The sequence below is a fragment of the Hippocampus bargibanti genome, linkage group LG15, assembly GCF_051943395.1.
Source record: "Hippocampus bargibanti isolate YZ-2025 linkage group LG15, ASM5194339v1, whole genome shotgun sequence".
NCBI lineage: Eukaryota > Metazoa > Chordata > Actinopteri > Syngnathiformes > Syngnathidae > Hippocampus > Hippocampus bargibanti.
Genome location: NC_142748.1, coordinates 7,667,962 through 7,692,529, shown reverse-complemented (window position 1 = coordinate 7,692,529; position 24,568 = coordinate 7,667,962). Strand labels below are relative to the sequence as shown.

General features: G+C 43.3%; 3 protein-coding genes and 1 non-coding gene across 10 annotated transcripts; 3 read left to right on the top strand and 1 right to left on the bottom strand.

Moving 5' to 3' along the window:
* Positions 1-44: 44 nt before the first annotated feature.
* stx4 (syntaxin 4) lies at positions 45-3,271 on the bottom strand. Its single transcript, XM_089016076.1, has 9 exons — positions 3,041-3,271; positions 2,194-2,298; positions 1,975-2,074; positions 1,746-1,891; positions 1,565-1,673; positions 1,424-1,497; positions 1,091-1,228; positions 891-1,001; positions 45-639 (listed from the first exon to the last, which is right to left on the bottom strand). The coding sequence occupies exons 1-9, from the start codon at positions 3,068-3,070 to the stop codon at positions 562-564; spliced, it is 891 nt and encodes a 296-aa protein (XP_088872202.1). The 5' UTR covers positions 3,071-3,271; the 3' UTR covers positions 45-561.
* Positions 1,656-19,489, top strand: LOC148887459 (rho GTPase-activating protein 44-like). 7 transcript variants are annotated; one of them, XM_089016070.1, is made up of 27 exons: positions 1,656-1,708; positions 2,081-2,160; positions 2,238-2,857; positions 3,095-3,174; positions 3,374-3,674; positions 8,395-8,434; positions 8,495-8,614; positions 8,882-8,958; positions 9,028-9,139; positions 9,461-9,537; positions 9,726-9,843; positions 10,314-10,382; positions 10,453-10,534; positions 10,611-10,738; positions 10,843-10,954; positions 11,470-11,551; positions 11,651-11,731; positions 12,286-12,399; positions 12,801-12,892; positions 12,968-13,148; positions 13,953-13,970; positions 14,451-14,642; positions 14,807-14,863; positions 15,003-15,473; positions 16,582-16,688; positions 16,799-17,182; positions 17,853-19,489. In XM_089016070.1, the coding sequence occupies exons 5-27, from the start codon at positions 3,622-3,624 to the stop codon at positions 18,017-18,019; spliced, it is 2,934 nt and encodes a 977-aa protein (XP_088872196.1). In that variant the 5' UTR covers positions 1,656-1,708; positions 2,081-2,160; positions 2,238-2,857; positions 3,095-3,174; positions 3,374-3,621; the 3' UTR covers positions 18,020-19,489. The 7 variants fall into 7 exon arrangements, with proteins under 7 accessions (XP_088872196.1, XP_088872197.1, XP_088872200.1 ...); XM_089016071.1 differs by lacking the exon at positions 1,656-1,708 and having other exon boundaries at positions 2,020-2,160; positions 2,238-2,338; positions 2,778-2,857; XM_089016074.1 differs by lacking the exon at positions 1,656-1,708 and adding an exon at positions 17,315-17,351 and having other exon boundaries at positions 2,020-2,160; positions 17,853-17,992.
* A 124-nt stretch (positions 19,490-19,613) lies between these two features.
* On the top strand, positions 19,614-19,686 carry trnar-acg (transfer RNA arginine (anticodon ACG)). The gene has a single exon. It is a non-coding gene; the product is annotated as a tRNA-Arg (tRNA).
* Positions 19,687-20,068: 382 nt separating this feature from the next.
* On the top strand, positions 20,069-24,415 carry LOC148887457 (nuclear distribution protein nudE-like 1-B). Its single transcript, XM_089015362.1, has 9 exons — positions 20,069-20,182; positions 20,719-20,809; positions 21,047-21,200; positions 21,342-21,490; positions 21,566-21,702; positions 21,779-21,895; positions 21,982-22,076; positions 22,147-22,295; positions 23,473-24,415. Exons 2-9 carry the CDS (start codon positions 20,724-20,726, stop codon positions 23,546-23,548), a joined length of 963 nt encoding a protein of 320 aa, XP_088871488.1. The 5' UTR covers positions 20,069-20,182; positions 20,719-20,723; the 3' UTR covers positions 23,549-24,415.
* Positions 24,416-24,568: the final 153 nt, after the last annotated feature.

Genomic DNA, 24,568 nt, shown 5'->3' with positions numbered 1-24,568 from the left:
GACCGGCGCTTTAATTTGTGCAAAAATCACAGCAGACGACAATGGAAGATGGCAGCATTTTATTTTGAGACCAAAGTCACAATAATACAAATTTCCCAAATGAATCTTCCAAGTTATTTCATTCCAAATGAACAGACCAACTGCAGCTCGAGTTTGACTGCGAGCAGCGGAGGAAATGGCGTAGAAAAAAAAAAACATTTCAGTGCATGATGAGACCTTTAAGAATTTAATATCCTCTTGCCATCCCATACGTCCAAGTTTATTGATAAATACAAAAACTGGTCCGCGACGCTGTTAAAATTCCAAAGGTGGAGGAACTGTGGGGGTACAAACATCTGTATTTACACCACATAATTACCCGAGGGTAGTAACATTTGCGTGTACAGCACCATACATTATGTACAATTAGTTATTGATCAACGCCAGTGAGGCTCCAGTCTGATTGGAGGGGTTAATACTCCTGCACTTGATGCAAAAGACATTTTTACAGGGACGAGCAATACGAGGGAAGGCCGATAATGCGTTAAAGACGCCGGGCGTATTCGTAACACATCCAGGGCATCAGGAGAAGGTGGCGGCCAGCGAGATGGCGAGAATGATGATGACCACGGCCAAGCAGATGGCGATCCAAATCTTTTTCTGCGCCCAAACAAAAAATATGTGATGTCAAAACTTGCAAAATAGCATTTGCTTTCATGAGTGGAAAAATAAAAAGTACATGAAAATTAAAAGCTATTTAAACAGAGTAGTTTATAGTGAGCGTTTCCAATTTGGTCGTGAGCGAGGTTACGTATCATAATTTGGGATTTTTAATTGTTTTGATTTTATTTTGAAACGGACACTCCAAAATGTCACTCACACACCGTTAATTTGCCCCAAAATACCATTACCTTGCGTGCTTTCTGTTGATATTGGACTGCTTTCTCTGTGTTCTCCTTGGCCTTTTCCACATAATTGGACGATTGATTGATATTGTGGTCGATGCGATCCACCATCTCTCCCTGCAGGACAAGATATATTGAAGTTAAACCTACTTTCAATCTAAATTTAAAAAAGGGAAAAAAAGCAGTGTCTGGGGCGTATGTCAGACCTGAGCTTCAACCTCCATGGCCAAGTACTGAAACATGTCGTGAAGATCTCTGATGCTTTGTTCCAGCTTTAGGATCTCGTCGTGCCTTGACTCGATCTCATTCAGCGCTAGTTTCGTGGCTTTGGCATCGCTCAAAATCTGACCCACAAAATTGACATTTTTAGTTCAGCATTCTGTCGACAGATCCATTTCAGTGAGATTTCATGCTCTCAAGATTACGATTTAATATGCAATTATTTTCTTACGATCTAAAATAAAGACTTACGGTACATCAAATAATATTAAATTCACCATGAATCAAAAAGCTTGCATCATTGTCCCCCCTGTACTCACGTTTTGTGTGAAAACGTCCGTCTGGCCACTTTCCAGCATTAAATCCAGCTCCTCTTCAGTCATTTTGGTGCCAGCTAACAAAACACGGTCATGTTGTTTATTCTATCATATTTTGAGCAGCTTACCGGATGTGAAACTGACTGATCTTGAGTTGCCTCTGTATCCTTTCCACATTGCGATCTCTGTACTGCGCCTGGATGGTGTTGCAGTGGCCCATCAGCTCCACAAACTCCCTGGACAGGACAGCGTGCTGCGGACACAGTAAAAAAAAAAAAGAGCATGCAGGTCAAAAAGCCTTTTGTGGTCTTTTTATTTCTTTTACCTGAGTGCGCTGCATACGAGCATTGACTGACACATATTTGCTATCGTCGTCTCTCTTTTTGGGCTCAATGCTCTTCAGTTTCCTTTGGATTTGACCGGCCAGCGTCTTGATCTCATGTCGTAGCGTCTGCAGCTCTTTCTTCATCCCTGCAAAGATGACATCAATGCACTTTAAAAAAATGAGCTCTATTAGACACATTGCACACCAAATCATAACAACAACAACTTACCCTCCTCGGGCAGCGCGACACCCAGAACTGTTTTCTGCTTGTTCTCGAGGTCGCACACTATTCTCTTCAAGCTGAAAAGACCCTCATGGATTTCTTGCACCTGTAGAGTCCAAACCAGATACACTTTATCAAGTTGTCAACCAGCTCCGTGGTTTTATGGCCTACAGACAGACCCTACTCTTCAAGGTCAGTCACCAACTCATGAAAAGTTAAGTTCACCTTTTTAAAGAAGGTCTCATTGTCCTTTTCTTCCTTGGCTGAAGAGCTTCCAGGTTTGATCATCAGAGATTTGCCCTCATCCTCATCATCTGAGCCATCACCTTTCTGTACACGTGGAAAGAAAACAGAGAGAAAACATCGTGAGGTGAAGCTTTAAACTTTTAAGACGGAAAAAGAAGTGATGAATTGTCCTATTACAGGAGTTAAAAAAAAGTTAAATCAGACTTTATGCAAAAGTTGAAAAGGGTTAACTGGTAGGCTAAAGGCAGAAATAGGTTTCCACACCAATGGATTTTTGACTGAAAGATGTATTTGATTAATCTAGAATAACAAGTAAATGCCCACGGATTCAAACATTTTAAGTTAGCAGTCATTTTTTTACTTCTTCCATAATGCCTGAACTACTTTATGGAAATTGTATATTTGCATCAAAAACAGTATCTTCATCCTCAAGATGGCTGTCATAACAATTGCATCTTCATTAAATATGTAGCAGAAAGTACACATTTAACCCATTGTCCATTTTTTGTGTCATATGTTTGGCGTGGCGATTTTTTCCAAATGCAAAACGTTTCTGAATTGAGAACCACTGCGACTGTCTGACCCTCATCCACATCGTCCAACGGAAGTCGCTGGTAAAACAACGCCCAAATCGAGCATGGAGGTAAAAACAAAAGGTCAAATGATCTTAATTGCATTTTAAACCCGATTTGAATATGTCATGACGTAGATGTTATTACATCGAGAAGGGTGATATTAGGGAACGTTAATCGCGTGGGTATAAATTGCAAAATGCTAACGCTAAGGGCTACTGCATTTATAGTACTGCAGTACTTCTCACACTTACGTTTCCCAATTCTTTCGTTCGATCACGCATTTTTGTTGGTTCCTAACCCCGCAGAGTAATGCCAGAGACACCGCAGCGGCACGCCAAAGTGTATCGACCTGTCACCCCGCTGGAAGAACGTCGGCGATGAAAAGGTGAAAAGTTTTTAGTTTTGTTGTCATTCAACAAGTTAACTTATTGGGCTTCAGCTCTTTCGGCTTCTTCGCTTGCTATTGATGGGCAGAGGCAGACATTTCACCTATTAGCGCCCCTAGTGGCGACGTTGTGTAATTTCAACAACAGTTCCAAGCGTTGTTTGAGAGACTACTTTTCCCATGATGCACCGGCGCCAAGAGCCGCAGGACGGGAGGGAGAGCGGCAACTGTCAGTGGCCAAGCACGGAGGCGCAAATTCTGTCGACAAGCACCAGCGCCATCTCCTCGGCAGCGAACGAGTGAGGCGGCCCACGGACACACGCTGGCCGGCCGCCCTCGTCGTCGTCGCCGCCATGAAGGCAGCAGCGGTCGTTCGGCGTGGTTGTCACTGCGGCGGACGACATCCATGAGAACCTGCAGAGTTCGTGTGGCGACAAAAACGACAAAATGAAGAAGCAGTTCAACCGAATGAGACAGCTCGCCAACCAAACAGTGGGCAGGTAGGAAGAAAGGATTGAATGAATGCATGAATGAATGGATGGATGGAGGTCGCGCCGCGTGAACGTCGAATGATTGACGGCGCAGACCCGCATGCTAGGCGGAGGCATGATGCTCGTGTAGGATGGGCAACGCTACCCCCCACCCACCCACACCCTTTAGGTACTCTGCAGTTATAAATGCGGGGAGTGGGGGGGCCTCACTTGCATGGCTGTCACGTATTGATCTGACAATCCTCACCGAGGACATTTTATTGGGTACTGCAATCCGTCTCTCTATCTATCTATCCACCTATCCATCTTTCCAATCTATCCATCTAACCATCGAACCACCCGTCCATCCATCTGTCCCCTGTTCCGTGAGTCCATGAATAGTAGTTGTATTCATAACCATGTGTATTTACTGCCAGACATGGAATAATGTACCACTATCAAACATGGCTGTTTAGCCTTGACGGAGGCCTATTTGTTGTTCAAGGATGCATCAACCACCACATAGTAAGAAAGTGGGTCGACTTGTCGCCTCTCATCGACCAATTGGTACTGTGTTTGTTCAAACTGGAGCTGGGCCTACAGACAGTAAGTGTAGGAAAGAAAAGATACTAGTGGGACACAGAATCTCATCATCACGTCTTGACTTAGTGTTGTCATTTTTTTTGCATGTGAGTATGTGGTTCATGGATCGACAGTGAGGTGGAACATGCCGAAAATGACCAACTACATAAGTGACATAATTAGCATGTCAAGATTTTGTTGTTTGTGGTTGTGACCTTAAAACCACACGATGAAAGGTATTCAGATGTAATAAGCAAAATATGTATTTTTCCTCCTCCCCCTGAAACCTGTTCCCCTAATGGTGTCACTCCAATCCAGATGTGGGTCGACAGAGGTTCAGACTCAGTTCAGATCATCTCCAATACAGCAGCCAGCGTGCAGCGTTAATCCCGCCTAAAACTGTGTGACTGGGCGACAAAGTCTAAACCCAAAGCGTGCAGAATGAGTGGGGGGTGTGTGGGTGGGTGGAAATGACGTATCCTCTTCGACTTCATTCACGGTTTCCATGGCGATGATGCCGTAAAGAAAATGGGGGCGGTTTCAAGGCTGAGATGAGGCGCTGGTCCATATCGAACAGAAATCAGAGAATACGGAGGCCCAGAAATGAGGAATTTTGATCACAAAATGGGTATAACGTGCATATAAAATATTCAATACTAATTTCAATAACATCTTGGCAGTACTGGTAAACAAATGGAGATTATTTCAACAATTGCGAAAGGAATACAATACAATACAATACAATACAATACAATACACATGGTAACAGCATTCATTTTATAATAATAATAATAATAATAATAACTACCCATTCGTTATCACAACCAATTAGACCAATAGAATGAAATATTATTCAGATTATTTTATTTTATAATTTCATTTGATACAACAAATATCCTCTTGATGATGTCAATGCTCGGTGGGCCGCCAGCCATACCCTGCCCACCTATGTCGTAACTGGATATTCACTATGTATGTATCCGTGTAGCCTCCTGTGGTTCCTGGTGATGAGAAACATCTGCGCTCTGCTGCGACTTGTGACCCTCCGAAGCGAGCTTAGTCGACTGGGGTTTTGCGGCTTGTATTTGATGAGGATGAGGGCCTTTGCCTCTGATTAGATGGACGCATGACAAAGAGATGGGGGGGGGGGCGCTCCCACTGTTTGTCCTCCGCGTGTAATCCCATCACTGCCATCCCTCGTGACGCACACAACCTTCATGAGTCGCGTGGGCAGGAACATGATGGACGGTTGGTTGGACGTCATTGTGGTGCGTTCGTGGCTACCAAAAAGCTCAAGAACTTTTGACTGTGTGTCCGATGCAGCTGTGGTGGGCACACGCCTATGTTGCCGCGGCGACTGGGGGCCGGGTTGTCTCAAGGTGACGTTAGCCACCCAGCTGTTAGCTCCTGCTCGCTTAGGATAGCGAGGGATGTCCTCGGGTGGGGTTGCAGAGTGTCTTGATGAGAGCCAGGACAGTTCCTGGAATGTTTCATTCAGGAATGTCCCCCCCCCAAAAAAAAACAGCTGCATTTTTTTATTTTATTGGAAGCTGTTGGAACAGTGACACGCAAGCAACACGTACTGCGTGACCTCATTCGGGCATTTCCACGGCAACGATGGTGGTCTTTTGTAACTATGGCAACGGCAATGGTGGCGATTCCCTATGTCCGTGTGACCATCAATATACCGGTAATCTAAAAAAAACTGCCTTTTTATGATGACATCAGAAAAATATTATAATATGATGATTTGTATCGTGCTTTTCGTAATCATTCATTTACATTTTAGGAGAAAAATAAGTCTTGGAATGCCGCCTTCGCACCGTGAGTCAGGTGATGAGTCACAGCTCAGCGGACTTTCCCCACCAAGCCGCCTCATTCCTTCCCTGGACCGATGGATGAGTACATCTTTGGATATTCAGATGTTGTTTATCAGAATCAGAATCAGAAAACCTTTATTCGTCCCACAATGGGGAAATTTGTGGGGAAGTTTATGCTAAACATTCAAGATTTACTGCCATTGACTCTAAACTTGAATTGGTCAAGTAGACGTTTACTTATCTTTTCCCTTATTGTTGTTACATACCATCATCAGCAATCCCAAAATCAGCAATTTAAATCCGTGAACGTCAAACTCTCCCCGTCGTCCCATCCCTGCCAACATCGAGGAATGTAAAATGTGGGTTGAAACAAGAAGGAAAGGCCTGGCGGGAGGCGCCATAAATATCTCCTTACTTTAAATGGCGCTCGCTGCTTTATTGGGGAGCTCGCCGTAATGAGTCCACGCGGCACCAAGAAGAGCTGAGAGGAGCCCGAGGACTGTTAACGCTTTGAAAAACGCACAGGAGCCTCTTTTTATCGTTATTTCATCTAACAGGTTGAGCTGGCTTTACATAAGGAAAGTGAGTAGTGAGGGGGGGGCATCTTTTGAGATGTTGCATGCTTGCAACGCACGCATCTGCTTGATGGGGTAAAAGCAGGTCAACTTCAGGATGCGTCGTCATTGTTGAACCTTTTTCAACCGTGCATGTAAAATTCACATAATTAGTTATTTCACAAAACGTGTTTGGTTATTTTCTTCAAATTGAACAAAATGGCCGTTATCCTTCCATTCAAGCATTCAAATAAATACATTTGAGAGTCAATATTTCCCCCGATGGAGAAATTCAAAACACCTCCCGCTTTGCGTCTTGGCGGAGGTACGGAAGTGTTGTTGTTATTTTTAGCCCTTGTGAATTATTGATGCTGTCGGTGAGAGAAAGGATGGAAGTTTTTAAGGTCGAGCTGCTGCAGCAAGTTCTGCTGCATCAGAACCAGAACCTCAGCACGTGCTCACCAATATCCATGACGGGAAGTTCAAACTTGCTTTTCCATTCATCTGTGATTATTTTCGGGACAATTTAGAGGCCTGCTTTGTCTTTGTGTTGAGATGTTTGAGGAGGAGGATCAGGGGTGGGTGGGATGGGGTGGCAAATTCCTCCCCGGAGAGCCGCCGGACACTTTTTGCAACTTTGGGTCATGAGCGGCATTTTGATGAGCTCCTCTTTCTGGGCCAACTTCAGCTCTAGGTGGACTGCATTTGGCATGCAACGCCAGTACAACACCACCGCCACCAGTGCAGTGTGGTGGGGGCGGGCTTAACAGCTGTCAATCACAACCTCCGACCTCATCACAGCTTGCTTCCGCCACGACCGCGTAAAAACGCGCTCATTGGTGATCAAAGCGAAACTATTCTGCCTGCCTCGTCGATGACATCATCCCAGAAAGTATTTCCTCCCGCTCTGTGGTTGCCACGGAGACCACCGGGCTGGTTAACAATGGGCTCAGAGTGAAAGACCTATTAGTCACATCATTGCTTAATCCTGACATTGAGGCTGACACTGTGTGTCTGTGAGAAGGTGGAGGAAGTGCACACACACACACACACACACACACTCACCTACATTTATACACAATGACATGCTAACACTCACTAGCATACGTGCACTCAAAAATATGTACCACCAAAATAAAACACACAATTGCGCAATAGGTCCCGTTGTCACGGCGACAATTATCATACAGATTGATGGCAAATGAGGCATAGAAGCGTAAGGACCCGATAGTTAGGTCTCATTCTTTCTTCCCAATGCGCCCTCCTCCTCCTCTTTCTCTTCCTCTTCCTCCTTGGCACTCGCTGCCTCGTCGGGACTGAAAGCAGGCGGCGTCCCACCTGCTTGCGAGGGGATGTGGAAGAGAAAGCTACGGATTAGCAGGGCTCGAGCTGCTGTTCTGTGAGTTGTTTTGTTTGTTTTTGGACAGGAAGTGAGGTAGGACAGACCCGGCGTAGCTGATTTACTTTTAGCTTGATGCCACCTAAAAATGGCAACGCTTTCAGTTTGGATAGAGACTTACTAGATGACTTTACATGTTTATTGTTGACATATTTTTCATTGTTTATTGAAGAGCCATGAGAAGCTTCCCACAATCCTTTGCGTCAACAACTAGAAATGAATCATTTGCGCCACTCTCTTCCTGAAATATTCATATGAAATGCAGCAAACTGCATTGTGACATGCGTGTAATAGTCATGTGTGTGTGTGTGTGTTACCCAGTTGCTATGGCGACCATATCCATCCAACTTGAGCTTGATTCACAATGACGCTTTTTTTTCTCTGTTCCCTCACAGGGCTGAGAAGACCGAAGTGTTAAGCGAAGACCTCCTGCAGGTAAGTCGTCATTTACGCCTGCGCTCACGAAAATGATTTCATGTGTCGTAATTTTCTTAGGCGGAGAAACGCCTGGAGCTGGTCAAGCAGGTGTCGCACAGCACCCACAAGAAATTGGCTGCGTGTCTGCAGGGTCAGCAGAACGTGGAAGTGGACAAGAAGTCGGTCCGGTCGCCGTCGGTGAGCCATTGTGAACTTTTTTTTTTATGATTTATCGTTTTAGCAATTGATTTGATATGTCAGGTTTGCTGACAAAAGGTTATTTATCCTCATGTTGCAAATGTGTGTGTTTTTTTCACTATTATGCAAAAAGTCGCCATCCTAGTAAGGAGTCATTTCTGATAAATGTGACAAGATGACATTTTTTTTTCTATTAGACAAGGACACACAATGATATCTTACGTTTCCTGCATCATTGTGATTTTTTAAATATTTTTATTCATATAGAAGAAACTTCCACTGGCAACGCTCGCGCAATGCATGTTAGAAGGGGCGGCGTTGCTCGGAGACGAGTCTATGCTAGGGTGAGTACATCAGTGCATTTAACCCCGAGACCGGCGTTGATCCTGAAACGGTCTCCTGTGACGTCGTAGGAAGATGCTGAAGCTGTGCGGCGAAACGCAGGAAAAACTGTCCCAGGAGCTCATCCTGTTCGAAGTCATCATCGAGAGAGACGTCATGGATCCGCTGTACGATCTCTCCGAGGTACTAAAACTACATTTTGAAAATTGCCCATGGTGGTCACTGTACAGCGATGTCTCTTCTAACCGAAGCGTGGGAAAACAAACAAACAAAAAAAAAGTAGAATTGATTAATCAAAAGTGGGAGACAGCACATATAAAACAGTCGCTTCCTTGGTGGAGGGATTGAAATGAATGCTGACCTTGTGTTTCATGCAATACTTCAACGTGACACCTGCATATCTTGTAAACGAATCCGCATGGGACCGACAACCATTCTCGTGTGTGTTTGTTCCACTTGTTCATTCAACAAAAGTCAACTCTGCCCTTTCTGACCGCCTTTTAGGTGGAAATTCCAAACATCCAGAAACAAAGGAAACATTTAGCCAAACTGGTCTTGGATATGGACTCTTCACGAACACGGTCAGTGTGTTTAGTTCATTGATGTGGCTAAGACGCAATTTTGAATTGTTTCGCTAGCACAGTCAATTTTCTTACTAGTTAGCATAAAAATACTGCATAAGTACAAGTACACTCACCTTAAAATATATATTATCCCACATATCCAATACATGCTTTCCATCCTTTACCATATATTAAAATATCCGCAGATACTATCAATCCAGCAAATCGTCCGGCTTGTCCGGGAACCTGCAGCCCAGCGGCGCCAAGGCCGACCACCTGAGGGAGGAGATGGAGGAGGCCGCCAATCGTATGGAGATCTGTCGGGTCAGGAGTTTAACTTCACATGTGAAACTTTGACATGCAATGTTTGAGTTTTAACTCGTTCACTGCTGGACATGTGCAAAAAATGTGTCCGCTCCAGTGTTAGGGTTTTTGTCATTGTCACACGAATTCCAGCACCCGTAGACTATTGAGTTTTAGGACTATATAAAGATTCTATACAGCGTTAGAAACCTGGGACTGTCTTCTTTCATCAGAGAAGAATAGTTAATTCCTACATTATATGGGTCTGGAGTTATATGAGCTTGAAATAAGGGGTGAAATACAATGCGATGCATACATTTTGGGTTTATATAGCATTCCAAAATGGCACTCTAGGTCATGTATTCAATTCCCTAATATATTCATGAATGGCAGTGAACGAGTTAAAACTGACCGCTATCCATTTGGGAGGCAAAACGCATAGCGTTTTTTTTTAGTGACGACACATTTGTATTTCGTTTTTTGTCACTAAGGACCAGCTGTCTGCAGACATGTACAGCTCCATGGCCAAAGAACTCGACTATGCAAACTACTTCCAGACGGTCAGTAAAAACATACTGAAACACATACACGCAAATACACACATACACTGATGTCTTATCTACCCCGCAGCTGATTGAAGTCCAAGCCGAGTACCACAGGAAGTCGCTGGAGCTGCTGCAGAACATTCTCCCTCAGATTAAAGCCCATCAGGGTAAACAAGTGACCGCACACTGCTTTTAAATGTGCCAAAAAAAATGAAATAACACACACAATATGCAATATAACAGAGTCATGGGCGGAGAAGCCTTGCTACGGGAAGCCGTTGGAAGAGCACTTAGAGCTCAGTGGGAGAGATATTGCTTTCCCTATCGAGGCCTGTGTCACCATGTTGCTGGAGTGCGGCATGCAGGAGGAGGTCAGTCTCACACACACACACGAGATTATTTTACACAACCTCAATCGAAAGCAAAATTTATATCGAATCGTGATATAAACATGGCGACCCGTGACGTCTTTCAGGGTTTGTTCCGAGTGGCTCCGTCCGCTTCCAAGCTGAAGAAACTCAAAGCGTCTTTGGACTGCGCCGTTCTGGACGTGCAGGAGTACTCGGCTGACCCGCATGCCATTGCCGGTGAGTTTGTTTCTTACCACGACGTAGATTTGATATTTATGAGATTTTACTTGGATTACATAATCATAATAATAATGATACATTACATTTTAAGCGCCTTTCAAAGCTCTCAAGGACACTTTACAGTCACAGACAAGCATAGGTACTATAATAAATAAAATTACAAATACAATGCAATAAATAAAATACAATTATAAATAGAAACAAGAGAGAGAGCTACACAGAGAATGCAATTTTAAATAGACACATATACATATACATGGCTGATAATGGAGATTGTTCGTCATCCATTTTGTTTAGATGATGAGAATACGGCATGTCATGAATGCGAGGAGAATTATTTCATTATAATCTGTCACCCGACAGAAATAAAAATAGCGCGACACTATTTTAACTCATTCAATGGGATACTATGTGCAAAAATGGCCACGGCCAACGCTTTATCAGCACACAAGCATAAAAAAAAATCAGAAAACCGGAACAAATTTGGGATTGAGTTTATCATTGTCCCGCAGGAGCTTTGAAATCGTACCTGCGTGAGCTCCCCGAGCCCCTGATGACATTTGAGCTTTACAACGACTGGATCCAAGCGTCAAAGTAAGTCATTTCTGATATACTATAATATAGAATTGTGTCTTTTTTTAAATTGTATTTTAAATGTATTTTTTGTTTCCATCTTGATCGCACTTCCCGTAGCATTCCGGACCAGGATAAGAGACTGCAAGCTCTCCGTTGCGCTTGTGACAAACTACCGCCAGCAAGCAACAACAACTTCAGGTAAGAGCTTCTGTGCTGACGAACCTCCTCAAATCACACAACTATGTGATGTGTTTTTTGCAGTTGATGGAGGATTTTTTTTTTAAATTATCCCCTACAGCTTATTTTCTCCATCTTGTTGAAAATAAATGACACTTATGGGGTTTTAGATCTTGCATGCATCAGTGTGTCTGTCACATCTTACAAATCCAGTTTATTTTTAGCGCTTCTTCTCGGAGGGGGATGTCAGACACGAGCAAACGACCGTCGTTTCATCGCGACGAGATAACTGCCTGATTTTTGCGGACGCGCATACACGCATGGTCGGCCTACTGGCCCACTTTTGCGTCCTCAAGGGTATTCTCAAATGGGAGTAGTGTTTTGCTCCGGGGGAGGGAGGCTTTTATGGAAGTTTATCACACGCCGCTTCACTTGGTCGTCGGGAAACTTGTCCGGCTCAGTAATCTCGTGTTTTTCCTATTGCGAATCCGCCGGGAAAAGAAGAAATGAGGGATAAGTAGGTTATGCAAATGTGCAAGACGACCTTGCTCTAACTTGCCGTGACATGTTTGCAGATATCTGATTAAGTTCCTGTCCAAACTGACGGAATACCAGGATGTGAATAAAATGACACCCGGGAACATCGCCATCGTGTTGGGGCCCAACCTGCTTTGGACGCACAGCGACGGGTAACATTTGCGATGCATTTTTTTCAAGCCGTTTGTGAATTTTAATGACATTCCTTTTTCACTAAAATAGCTGTAAGATATAAGCCTTGACATATTACCAAAAACAACCATTTCAAAATATATATTTCAACTCAATTTTACTGTTGAAAGAAGAGAGTCTAAGGTTTCTAATGCTGAATTGAATGTTTACATAGTCCTAAAACTCAATATTCTATGGGTCCTGGAATTCACGTGTTAATGACAAAAACCCTGGCACTGGAGTGGATACATTTTTGCACATCTCTGGCAGAGAATGAGTTAAAGTACAGATACTTAAAAATGGTAAAGTAGAAATTGTGGTTTAGCTGTTTTTCATGATGTAAAATTCAAAAAATTGAAAGTGACATTTTGTCCTACTACAGGAACATCACGGAGATGATGACCACGGTGTCCCTGCAGATCGTCGGCATCATCGAACCTATCATCCAGCATGCCGATTGGTTCTTCCCCGGAGGTCAGGCGAATTTCCCAAATAATATCTGAAAAGACTTAAAAACCCCTTTCATCCTGAGATGCTCTTTTCCATCAGAAATTGAATTCAACGTGACGGGCAACTACGGCAGTCCGGTGCACACCAACCACAACGCCAACTACAGCTCCATGCCATCCCCCGACATGGAGCAGATGGAACGTCGGCAGAGCGAGCAGAGTCGAAGACCACTCAGCGTCGCCACGGACAACATGATGCTGGAGTTTTACAAGAAAGATGGGTACGAGGCTTCTCTTAAAATAACTCCTTAGTGAAAAAAAAAGGATTATGTCAAGACATTCTCGCTCTCATTTTTTCTGATCCTCCCACTAGCCCTTAGATTTGTAGATCGCATTGATTTTATTTCCATTAAAGTCCTTGAACAGTTCAACTCCAGAAACAAAACAGGACCAAAAATTATTATCTGTCTTGGATTGGATTGGAATGTCCTTTATTAGTCTGGCAGTGGATACATTTACATTTAACAGCAGCAAAGTTATGTAAGGAAGAGGAAAGGAAAGGAAGAAGTAGAAAAATAAAATACAGGAGCTGCCATTCTCGCGGCGCCATCTTGAAGTCAAAACTACAAAAAAAAAAACGAAATAACAAATAATATAACAACACAAAGACATTAAATTTCATGAAGCAGTTCTAGACGAAAGCGGAGAGGATCAAATCATCCTTTTCACCAGTGGATCAGGCGACGTCATGGTGGAATGTGCACGTCTGCTACGAGCTAAATGTTGAAAGCAAACATGAAGCTGTAGCATCCATTGACAAAATAGATTGTCTCACATCTCCTGTCCCACGTAAATCCGCTTCAAGTCCAAGCCACGACAAAAAAAATTTTTAAAGCAAGGCACATGAGAGCACTTGCTGACTACTTGGGCGCCATCTTTATTATTATATATTATATAGTATTCTTATCATTAAGAATTAGGTTAGTTTTAATTTGTCGCCCAAATGGAGAAGAACTGGGTGGATGTGTCTGTTGTTTTGACCTTTCACCGTGTCCGTTTTTTTTTTCTCTTTTTGAAACATGCAGCATCAGGAAGATTCAGAGGTAGCGTAACCCCCCCCCCTTTTGCCCCATTTTTCATGACGTCTCACGGATTCCTTTGTGGGTGCCGTTCGTCTTCGGTGGATTTGAACAAGGCGCTTTTGTCTCACGCGTGTGTGAGTGTGTGTTGCATCACCGTGATGTTTAGCACCGGATGGACTCGTTTCATAGCAAAAAATAATACATTAAAAAAAGAAGTTACAAGTTCAAATTGGATCAAATGAAGTCATGAAAATATATGGCTTGTGACGTAATTATTTTATTGTTATTTACTTATTAAGAGAAAGTCGATGTTCGAATTAAACAATGAGGCTTTTTATATCAGTACTTTAGTTTCTACCATTTGGTAAACAAGGAACAAGCCTTTCGAGTCTTAAAACATTCCGACGGAGGAAGCTGATCCCTTCACCGACACCCCTCAAGCCCCCAAAATGGCCTCCCTCCTTTGCAGTGATCGGCATGTACGTCTTTGTCCCACTACAGCATGGGAGTCAGGGTGATGGACACTTCTTGGGTGTCCCGCGGGGGTTCGTCATCCTCCCGTAAAACCTCATCCACCCCCCCAAGTGTGCGGGCGCCCACCCCGCCCTCGGATGCGCTCGCCCCTGAGCCGCCCGGGGACCCCCCGGGGTCCCCTTCCCCCACCCCTCCCCCCACTAGCAGCGAGCGAGCCAGGTAAGGCTGTTGCGCCTCCCTGACCCAGTCACCCTGAAAACTGTGCCCTCAGACAAGTGCTGTGTCATGGTCGCCCTCCAAAGACCTTCCTTGGACTTTTTAACCTTTGACCCCAGACATGCTTGAATATGTTAATTTCTCTCATGTTGTCTTTTGGCCGTTAGCCCTCGCATGATTCACAGCTTCACCTTCCATTGTCGCAAGGCTCTGCAGTGGATGAGGTGACGCTTTTTTTTTTAACCCCCCCCCCCCCCTTTTTTTTTTTTTTTTATTTCACCGATGGGAACATTTTCCGCCCCCCCCATTCTCCTCTTCAGCAGCTTCCCCGCTCGCCGTAAAACATTTCTTTTATCATTCCAGCTCGGATGACGCCTCGGATTCCTGTAACGCCCACCCCTCCCCTGAGGAGGAGAGGCCGCCCCCCCCTTACCCTTCTTCCTCCCCTTTCTCGCTCCCCCCTCAACACTTCTTGGCCCGAGCACCCCCCGGTATGCGCCTGGTCTCCCGCAGTCCCGAATGCGTGCCGGCGGGCCCGTCGCCGGTCCCCCGCCGCTTGGGCTATAGCCCGCCCCCGTTCCTCCACTCCCTGTGCGCGTCCCCGCGGCCCCTCGACATCAACTCCAATGCCCAAAGCTCGCCGCACTTGCACAAGCAGGCCTCCCTATCCGAGCCCCTGCACGACACCAACGGCTCCCACCCCCACATCAAACCCCCGCTCGTTCTTACGCGTCACGATCTCTTCCTGGGCTCGCCCAAATCCCCCGTCACCCCTTTATCCGTCCCCCCTCCTTGGGCCACCTGTAGCCGAGAGCGAGGACGCAAGGCCGCTAGGTAAATGCAAGAACAACCCTCATTTTGTTTCGTGCGGCCCTTCCGCTATAAGGTGGCTGATAAAGAAGCACCAGCCTCCCCCTCCATATTTTTTTTTCCAGTTATCAAATGCATCTTTAATGCAAGTCATCACCGGAATGCGCGGGAGGCAGTTGCTAGGCAACAAAGAAGTGTCAAAGCCTTCGCCGATCAAAGTGGTATGGCGTGTGGGCAGGAACCAGCGAGCTGCAAGACGCCGTTTGGGGGTCCACAAAATGATCCTGCATCATTTTTTGTTTTGCATCTTCGCTATGACGCAATTTAACTCATTCACTGCCATTCACAAATTTATTTGGGAATGAAAATAGGACGTCGAGCGCCACTCCCAAATTTCTTAGTTTTTGTTTTCATGCTTGGGTGCTGATAAAGTCATGGCCAGACCTCTGGCAATGTTTTATCCCTCCCACAAGGGGGCAGCATTTCCCTTTTTTTCCATGTTAGCGCTTTGCTACAGCTTCAGCTGTTGCTCAAGTGCTATATAAACCAATATGTATGTATTGCATTGTATTTGGGACATCCACCCCCATTTCAAACTCATATAACTCCAGACCCATATAATTTAGGGATGAACTATTTTTTTTCTGATGAAATAAGCGAGTCTAAGGTTTCTAACGCTGTTTTAAATATTTATGTCATCCTAAAACTCAATATTGTGTGGATCCTGGAATTCGATTGACGATGACAAAAACCCTGGCACTGGAGTGAACACATTTTTGCACATTGTCTGGCAGTGAATGAGTTAATATAAGACAGTGACACATCATCTTCACAGTCTAACATCCCTGCACGAATAAGATTTTTGTGTCCGAAAAATATGGAAGTGAAAAGGAAAACAACAATGTCAAAGACTCATTTGCATGGCTCCGCCCCCGACTCTCAACGCTTCATTCGTCCTCATTTATCGGAAGCTTTTTGGAACGTTTTTGCCCTTCAACTCTCATTGTGGCCATCTTGTAAAATTAAAATGATAAGTAAAGTTAACAATGTTTTTTTATGACAGTATAAAGTGCTGCAATTGTGATGGCGGCATCCGCTTGGCGCCTGATTTCTTTTTTTAATCTCACCTCAGCACCTTGAAGAACAAAGAACTGTCCCCGGTGATCGGACAAAAGGGATTCCAAGCCGCGTTGTCATCTGCTAGCCAGTGTGAGCATAGCCCGCACGCCATCAGAAGAGGTAAGTAAGCAGTCTTTTGACATGACATCATCATTGCTTGCAAAGGACGGACGGTGACCCCCGAGATGCGTCTCTGATGTGAAAATATGCTTTTTCCTCTCCCCCGTTAGCAAAGAAGCTCGCTCCGATTCCGCCGAAAGTCCCCTTCAGCCAAACGGGCGCCGTATCGGAGCAATCCACGGGCCAGCCGTCCCCCGTCAGCTTGTCGCCCACGCCCCCCAGCACCCCTTCGCCCTACGGTTTCGGCTACCCGCAGGGTTACGCCACCATCGGATCCCTTGGCCACGTCCAAATGTCCAGCTCGCCGTCTCTATCCTCGCCGCCCTCGCTCGCCGGAACGCTCACCAAGCCCCGGCCTACGCCCAAGCCGCCCCGGCAGAGGCCCAGCTTGCCTCCCCCGCAGCCGCCCTCCACCCCCGGCAGCAGCCCGCAGCCTTTGGAGCACTCGTCCGGCCTGCTGGACGGTTTGTCTCCTGGGGAGAGCATGTCCACAGGTAAGAGCTGTCAGTTTTGTCAAAACCGTCAAGATGCGCGGCGTGTTAGTGTCAAAGCGGCGATTGCGGATTTTGAGTTTGTGTTTGACGCAAAAACCGCCTTGACGCGTCATTGTTGTTGATCACTTGCAGCCGTTTGAGCCGTCGTTGTGTTTGAGGGACTTTTAGGGTAAGCCGGATTTCCGTTGACATCCCTTTAACCCTTTGTTGGCCACATCGTGACCCCCCCCCCCTCCACACTGTTCCCCCCTTCCCATAAATCCAACCCTGACGTCTCATTGCGTCCATTTCGCATGGCTCATGCGGGCATGAGGGATGCAAAACTACAATTGAGCTTGGCACGTATAACGCCTTGCTGCCCGCTTTCAACGTCACTGCCCCCCCCCCTCTCCAATGCTTCAATTTACACCATATTTTAGGTTTGTCGCCACTATATGATACATACTGCAGTAGGGTTAAATACATAAGCTAGTTAGCTACATTATTGAACATTCTCTGGTTATATGGATTGTTTTTCTTCTCCCTCATGCCTGATTTGGATCGCACATTCCTTGCTAAGCATGGCCCTCAGCCCCCTCCTGGACTCTTATCCACAACCCCCCCCCCCTCCTGCTCCCCAAACACATATATTTGAATGATGAATAAATGTTTTCCTCTTCCTCTGACGCAGATTCATTCTGCAACCTGGACATCCCCGTCATCAACATGGAGCTGGACGGCCTTCTGGACTTGGCGCGGATCTCCCACCTCAGGCACTCGGTGGCGCTGCTGGACTCGAGCCGCCTCAGAACCACCGAGACAGAGGATGGGGAGGATTCGGAGAGCACAGTGCTATGACGCCCCCCCCCCCCTAGCCTTTCCACTCCTTTTTCTCCCCTTGATTTATTCGTGCGTTTTGAATTTGGGATTTTTAGTTTTGCATTTGCCTTATTTGATGCCTTGAACGCCAGACAAGAATCTCGACAACCATTTTCCTCTCGGCGTGGACATCTGCCTGTTTGTGCAAGTGTACATGTGTACCATCAACGGACATGCACGCTGTACATACTTAGCCGATTAACGAACAAAAAAAAAAAAACATCTTGATGGTTAACAAAAGAGTTTGATACCGCTGGTTGAAATACCCGTGACCTTTTCTTCCTAGCTGATTGGAAACATGCTTTTAGCGCCAAGAAGCGCACCACTTTTTTTTTTCTTCTGCCCGTTGATGGATGCACTTTCTTGCCCTTGTCGAAAACTTGCGTGAGTGGCCACATCCTGTTTATTTTAAGCAGAGTATTTATGATACAGATCTATTTCTTGCAACGGCTTTTTACTTGACATCCAGGTGGGCGAAGAGTAGCTTTCACATGGTACCAGACATTCCTCTTGCTTGTCACATGCAAAAAAAAAAAAAATGAAGAAAGACTAATCTATGTAAATACATTTGTGTACATACATGCGTTCTGTATATAGTGACATAAATATAAATATATACATAGATATATATATATATATGTGTAGATGTATAGGAATACTGGTTTGATTGAAATGTACACGTGAAGAGGATGCTTAAGTTATGTTTCCATCTTTAATCTTAGAGTACTTTTTGTTTTGTATAATTAACCATTGAAATGAATTTACATATTTATTTGATGAAGGAAATTGATAAATAGGTGTTGGCTTAGATGTTTTTAGTGGGACTGTCAACAACAACAAAAAAGACACGAAAGAAGCCAATTTACAATATGAAGAGAAAGCTGATTAGCGCTGTTTAGAGTTGAAATACGTACTAAAAAAATAATGTAAAACAATTCCACAAATCACCTGTTATGTTATTTTGCTTGTTCTTTTATAAGTCTCCTGGTTTCTTTTATTTTTTACACATTTTTCTACACGATTCATGGGAATGTTATAACCTGACAGGTTATGCGTGTGTTTATCCTGAATGAAAGTGTGCCAGCATGCTTTTTGAACACCTCTAAATGTCTCATTTATGCCATCTGTGGATACAAATGAATAGAATCAAGTGATGCCTCTTATTCTAAAGAAAATTGTTTTTTTTAAGTGAAATTTGCCTGAGAATTGTCTTCTGGACAAAATTATCAGTGTCCAAGGTAAAAAAAAAACTAAATGATTCATTGTTTGTCTCGTGTTTACTTTGCATCAGAGGAAGTTCCAACAAATTGGAAGTGATAGTGATAAATTGTATTGATACGATTAATACTTGGACTCCAAAACAAATGTGAAGATCTCGTATTAAAGTGTGTTTGAAGAGGGGGGGGGCTGTCATCAGAATGTGGCTACAATTAAAAATATTTTATAGGACCGACAGTGTGTTGTGCTTTTCTTACATTTTATTACTTCAATGATTTTTAATCGGATAAGATCGCCTTGATATTCGACGTACTGTTAACATTTACTATAAAAACTATAGGAGCGTCATTATAACGGGCTAGTGGCGCAATGGATAACGCGTCTGACTACGGATCAGAAGATTCTAGGTTCGACTCCTGGCTAGCTCGATCTTTTGAAAAAAATTAAAAAATCACCGCAAAAATTGATATGACGTGTCTCACGATGTACTGTTCTTTTATGTGTCATTTGTTCAATAAAGCATTTCTAATCGAACAACGTATTATGTAATTACGTTCCTCTACTTTCTATTACGTCACGACCACGTTTCGTGCTTGTTTGGCTAAAACATCGCAGTGAGTCAAAGCGCACATGAAAATTAATGCTGTATTTTTTATTAAAGGACAAAAAACAATGCGTTATATTACCATAAGCTATTCTTTTTTTGATAGTATAATTCATAATAGTCCCTCCACATATCCTTTTCAACAGTAGGGTAATTAGATAACATGTCCAATAGGGGGAGCCAGTGTATTGTTATGTACCTCGTCGGCCGCCGTTTCATACGACAAAGAAGAAGTATCCTCTCAAGCCCCGAGCTACATTTTCCGATAAACATCTCATTTCGATGAAAAATCATTCTTTTCCAACGGTTATGTTCAGCAGGTATGCTTTCAATTCATTTTTAGTCTATTTTGGACCTCGTAGTAAATGTGCGAATTTTGAAACAACACGATGGAGTGTATTTTTTTACGAGCTCTGCCATGTTTGACATTTTGCCTCTGTATCCATTTTGATAATCCTGTCTTGTTTTATTTTATTTCTATTCTCAGTAATAATGTTTTAAGGTGGATATTTGCCTATTTGTCTCTAAAACAATCGTCATTTGAGGTAAAAATACATCAGGTCAGACATTGGCATCATCCCCATGAACCAAACATTCGATGTTTACCTGCTAGAAGATGACAGTTCACATTTGTTACATGAGGGTCCACGTTTAATAGTCCTATTTGGCTTAAAATGAGTGGGAAATCCCACATGTATGTTGCTTAGCAGGCTATACGTAGTGATACAAAGTTGTCTTCACAACCCATCATCAAATGTCACGTTTCGAAGCCAAAGATGACTATTAACATTTTTACATGAACATTTAACTAGCTGAGACCATCTTAAAAAATAAATGAACATTCCTTGCTTCTTAGATTTGATGGAAGCGGACAAGATACCTAAATTCTCCTCCAAGGATGAGGAAATCAACTTTTGGAAAGCTCTCTACATCAAGTACAAGGCAAAGTATGTGAGATTCCGTTGTATTTTAGTTTGACCTACATAAGCTCTTGACTGTTGATTGTGGAGTTATTGCCGGTTGGGAAGAAAAGCGGGCGATTTTGTTGATGTTACGGTCTCAAAACATCACACCGGTAGCTTTTATTTTCAAACGTACCTTACGACATCATCACGACTTGCTATTTAGCATGACATCATTCTTTGTTTACATCCTCATATGTGCTCTCTGCTATCGTCCGGCAGCTACGAGGAGGCTCACGACGAGCTGCTGGAGTTCCAGGAGGGCAGCAGGGAGCTGGAAGCTGAGCTGGAAGCGCAGCTTGGCCAGACCGAGCATCGCCTTAAGGACCTCCAGTCGGACAACCTCAGGCTGAAGAATGATGTGGAGACGCTTAAAGTAAAAAGCAGACCTTGATATCCATCATGCCATGACTCATATTGGCATTTTTTTCTTCCTTTACGGTTATTTTTTTCCATTCTTTGCTGAAGTCTATATTTCAGATTTTCATTTGTAGCCTACTTTTGTGTGCTGTGACAGGAAAGGCTGGAGCAGCAATACTCCCAGAGCTACAAGCAGATCTCTGTTCTGGAGGACGACCTAGTGCAGACGCGTAGCATCAAGGAACAGCTTCACAAATACGTGCGAGAATTGGAACAGTCCAATGATGACCTTGAACGAGCCAAAAGGTCTGGAGAAATTCCATCACTCCATTACTATTTGTCTTCTCACCGCATTTGTTTTTTGATATGCTCCCCCTTCAGAGCGACTATCGTTTCTCTGGAAAACTTTGAGCAACGTCTAAACCAGGCCATCGAGAGAAACGCCTTCCTGGAGAGCGAGCTAGACGAGAAGGAGTCACTCCTCGAGTCTGTTCAGAGACTCAAAGATGAAGCCAGAGGTGTGTGTGTGTAACACCTTGAATCAAATCACTCATTTTCACTTCTGACGAATTAGCAAACGTTTTTGGTCATCAGATTTGCGTCAGGAACTGGCTGTACGCGAGCGTCAGGCGGACGTGAGCCGGACGTCGGGGTCCAACTCTCCCAGCCATGATGATGTCAAGATGGACTCTGCGTCGACTCATGTCAAAGGTTTGGACATCCCGCTCAATGCTAACGGCGCAGGTGATGTTTTGCTCCATACAAACGATAGTATTGGCATACCCCTTTTTTTGCAGGACTTTCCACAAGTAACACTAGCAACTCACCGCTAACTCCCTCAGCGCGGATATCGGCTCTCAACATCGTCAGCGATCTACTAAGGAAAGTCGGGGTGAGTCTTTCTTTCTTTCCCCCTCATGTGATTTTTGCCTCTGCTAATCATGAAGCTAATATGTCGGCAGGTTCTGGAGGCCAAACTGGCAGCGTGCAGAAATCTCGCCAAGGAGCAGCATGCTAAGAAGAAGACTTACGCTCTGGACAACGGCAATATCCTCAATGCTAACAATAGCGCCTACTCGCAGTCATTGCATATCACTTTTTTGGACAAAGGGTGAGTTGTTTTTTTCAGCTTAAAAAGGCCTTACTATCATATTTCAGTCTCAAAATGCCTTACTTTACATGGTCGTTTTGTTCCGTCTAAAAACGCCTTAGTGGTCATGGTCGCTTTTTTTGGGATAAAAACGCCTTACTATACATACTTGTTTTTGTTTTGTTTTTGTTTTTTTTTTGGGGGGGGGGGTCAAAAATGCCTTACTATACATGGTCTTTTTTTGGGGCCAAAAATGCCATACTATGCATGGTTGTTATTTTGGTCAAAAAACGCCTTACTACATGGTCGTTTTTTTTGCTCTAAAAACGACTGACTATACATGGTCTTTTTTTTTTTCGGGTCAAAAATGCCTTACAATACATTGTTTTTTTTCTAGCTAAAAACACCATACTATACATGGTCTTTTTTTGGCCTAAAAATGCCTTACTATACATGGTCATTTTTTGGTGTTTTTTGGGCCAAAAACGCCTTACTATATATATATGGTTGTTTTTTTCGAGGCAAAAATACCTTACTATACATGGTCGTTGTGTGTCGAGCTAAAAACGCTATACTATACATGGTCTTTTTTTTTGGTCTAAAAATGCCTTACCACATGGTCGTTTTTTTTTGCTCTAAAAACGACCGACTATACATGGTCGTTTTTTTCGGGTCAAAAATGCCTTACAATACATTGTTTTTTTCTAGCTAAAAACGCTATACTATACATGGTCTTTTTTTTGTCTAAAAACCCTTACTATACATGGTCTTTTTTTGTGTTTTTTTGGGGCCAAAAATGCCTTACTATATATACATGGTTGTTTTTTTCGAGTCAAAAATACCTTACTATACATGGTCGTTGTGTGTCGAGCTAAAAACGCCATCCTAGCTAGATATGGTCTTTTTTTTTGTGTAAAAACGCCTTAATATACATGGTTGTTTATTTTTCCGGGCTAAAAATGCCACTCATGTCAGCTCTATTTTTTTAGGAATTATTTTACAACAACTTTATGAATGAATATATTGTAAAATTCCAATTTCCTTTGGCTTTTTAAAAAGCCCTACTATACTCTTGACTTGTTTTTTTCCCCACTTTTTTAAAATCTAAAAAAAATAGTTTGCCTTATTCCCACAACCAAATGAAAGGGGCTGTTTAATTTTGCATATTTAAAAATATATATATATTGTCTTTTTGCAGCAGAGGGACCAGCAGCCTCGACCCAGGGACCCCCAACGCCACCTCATCAGCTGGTTTGGTGCCCCTCACCGTGTGAACAGGACAGCAACCACCTGCACAGAAATAAAAAAGAATAAAAGGATGTCATGTGACAGAGTATCACAGACATGTGCACGCACACACACACACACGTGAGACAGTATAGTGATATGCAAACGATTAATCACTCATCACTCAGCAATAAGAAAAAATCCGAGCCAGCGTTCACATGCTCACTAAAGTGTTACCTGAATAATTGTATTTTCATTATTTCTAGATGTTTGTAAATGTTGGAAAAAGTCTTAAAGGAGGTCATCTTGGGCGTTTTGTTTGCTTTCTGTTGCACGTATGACCAAAGACAAATGGAGCGTCATTCAAATGTATCACAGGTTTTGTCATATTGATCCTTTTATATTTACAAGTGTTAAGAAATTAATTTGGCGACTGTTTAAATTTCTAAACACATCTCATTGCGATTCTAAAATAAAATAAAAATCTCAAAGATTCACTACATTTCAGTATAGTAGGCATTTTTAAGAAATGACTGCTCAAGTTTCTGGAAAAAAAGTTAAATGCACAATATTTCATTGAATTTCTGAGTGAAATGATGTACCTGTGAATGTACCAGAGTAAGAATTAGTTGATATTTCAACATTTTTATTTTAATGAATTGGATTAATTACACTTTAATTGTTTTTTTTTGAGGGATGGAAGTAATTTTTTTCGGTTTTGATCTGAACACAACAAATTTCAGTTCATATTTATTTATTCTTTCATGTGCAATATCACTTGTGTGAGTGTCTGTGTTTGTATATTTAATTTATTTCAATAAAGACTTCAAAGTTGTGATAACGTCCATGAAAGAAGCTTTCTTGCTTGTGTTTCATACATGGACATACATACGGGACATTAGTGTTACCATCGTGCTGTCACTGTTCTCATTAATAAATGTATGTTCATATTTTAATGGTTTTCTGTTGATGCTGTCAACATATGCCATTTTTATATGTACCCTATCTTGTGCTGACCCTGCCTGGCATTGCGGAATCGTGGCCAGTAGAGGGCGATATGCTAAATT

What these genes read in the sequence shown, in the direction of transcription:
- stx4 (XM_089016076.1), bottom strand. Translation starts at nt 3,070, where the DNA reads ATGCGTGATCGAACGAAAGAATTGGGAAAC. An exon ending in ACAGAGGCAACTCAAGATCA is followed by an intron (nt 1,498 to 1,564) that starts GTCAGTTTCACA and finishes GTGTTTTGTTAG; the next exon opens with CTGGCACCAAAATGACTGAA. An exon ending in CGGACGTTTTCACACAAAAC is followed by an intron (nt 1,229 to 1,423) that starts GTGAGTACAGGG and finishes TTTGTGGGTCAG; the next exon opens with ATTTTGAGCGATGCCAAAGC.
- LOC148887459 (XM_089016070.1), top strand. Translation starts at nt 3,622, where the DNA reads ATGAAGAAGCAGTTCAACCGAATGAGACAGCTCGCCAACCAAACAGTG. An exon ending in AAGGCTCTGCAGTGGATGAG is followed by an intron (nt 14,864 to 15,002) that starts GTGACGCTTTTT and finishes TTATCATTCCAG; the next exon opens with CTCGGATGACGCCTCGGATT. An exon ending in CCCGCACGCCATCAGAAGAG is followed by an intron (nt 16,689 to 16,798) that starts GTAAGTAAGCAG and finishes CTCCCCCGTTAG; the next exon opens with CAAAGAAGCTCGCTCCGATT.
- LOC148887457 (XM_089015362.1), top strand. Translation starts at nt 20,724, where the DNA reads ATGGAAGCGGACAAGATACCTAAATTCTCCTCCAAGGATGAGGAAATC. An exon ending in ACTCAAAGATGAAGCCAGAG is followed by an intron (nt 21,703 to 21,778) that starts GTGTGTGTGTGT and finishes TTTGGTCATCAG; the next exon opens with ATTTGCGTCAGGAACTGGCT. An exon ending in ATCACTTTTTTGGACAAAGG is followed by an intron (nt 22,296 to 23,472) that starts GTGAGTTGTTTT and finishes GTCTTTTTGCAG; the next exon opens with CAGAGGGACCAGCAGCCTCG.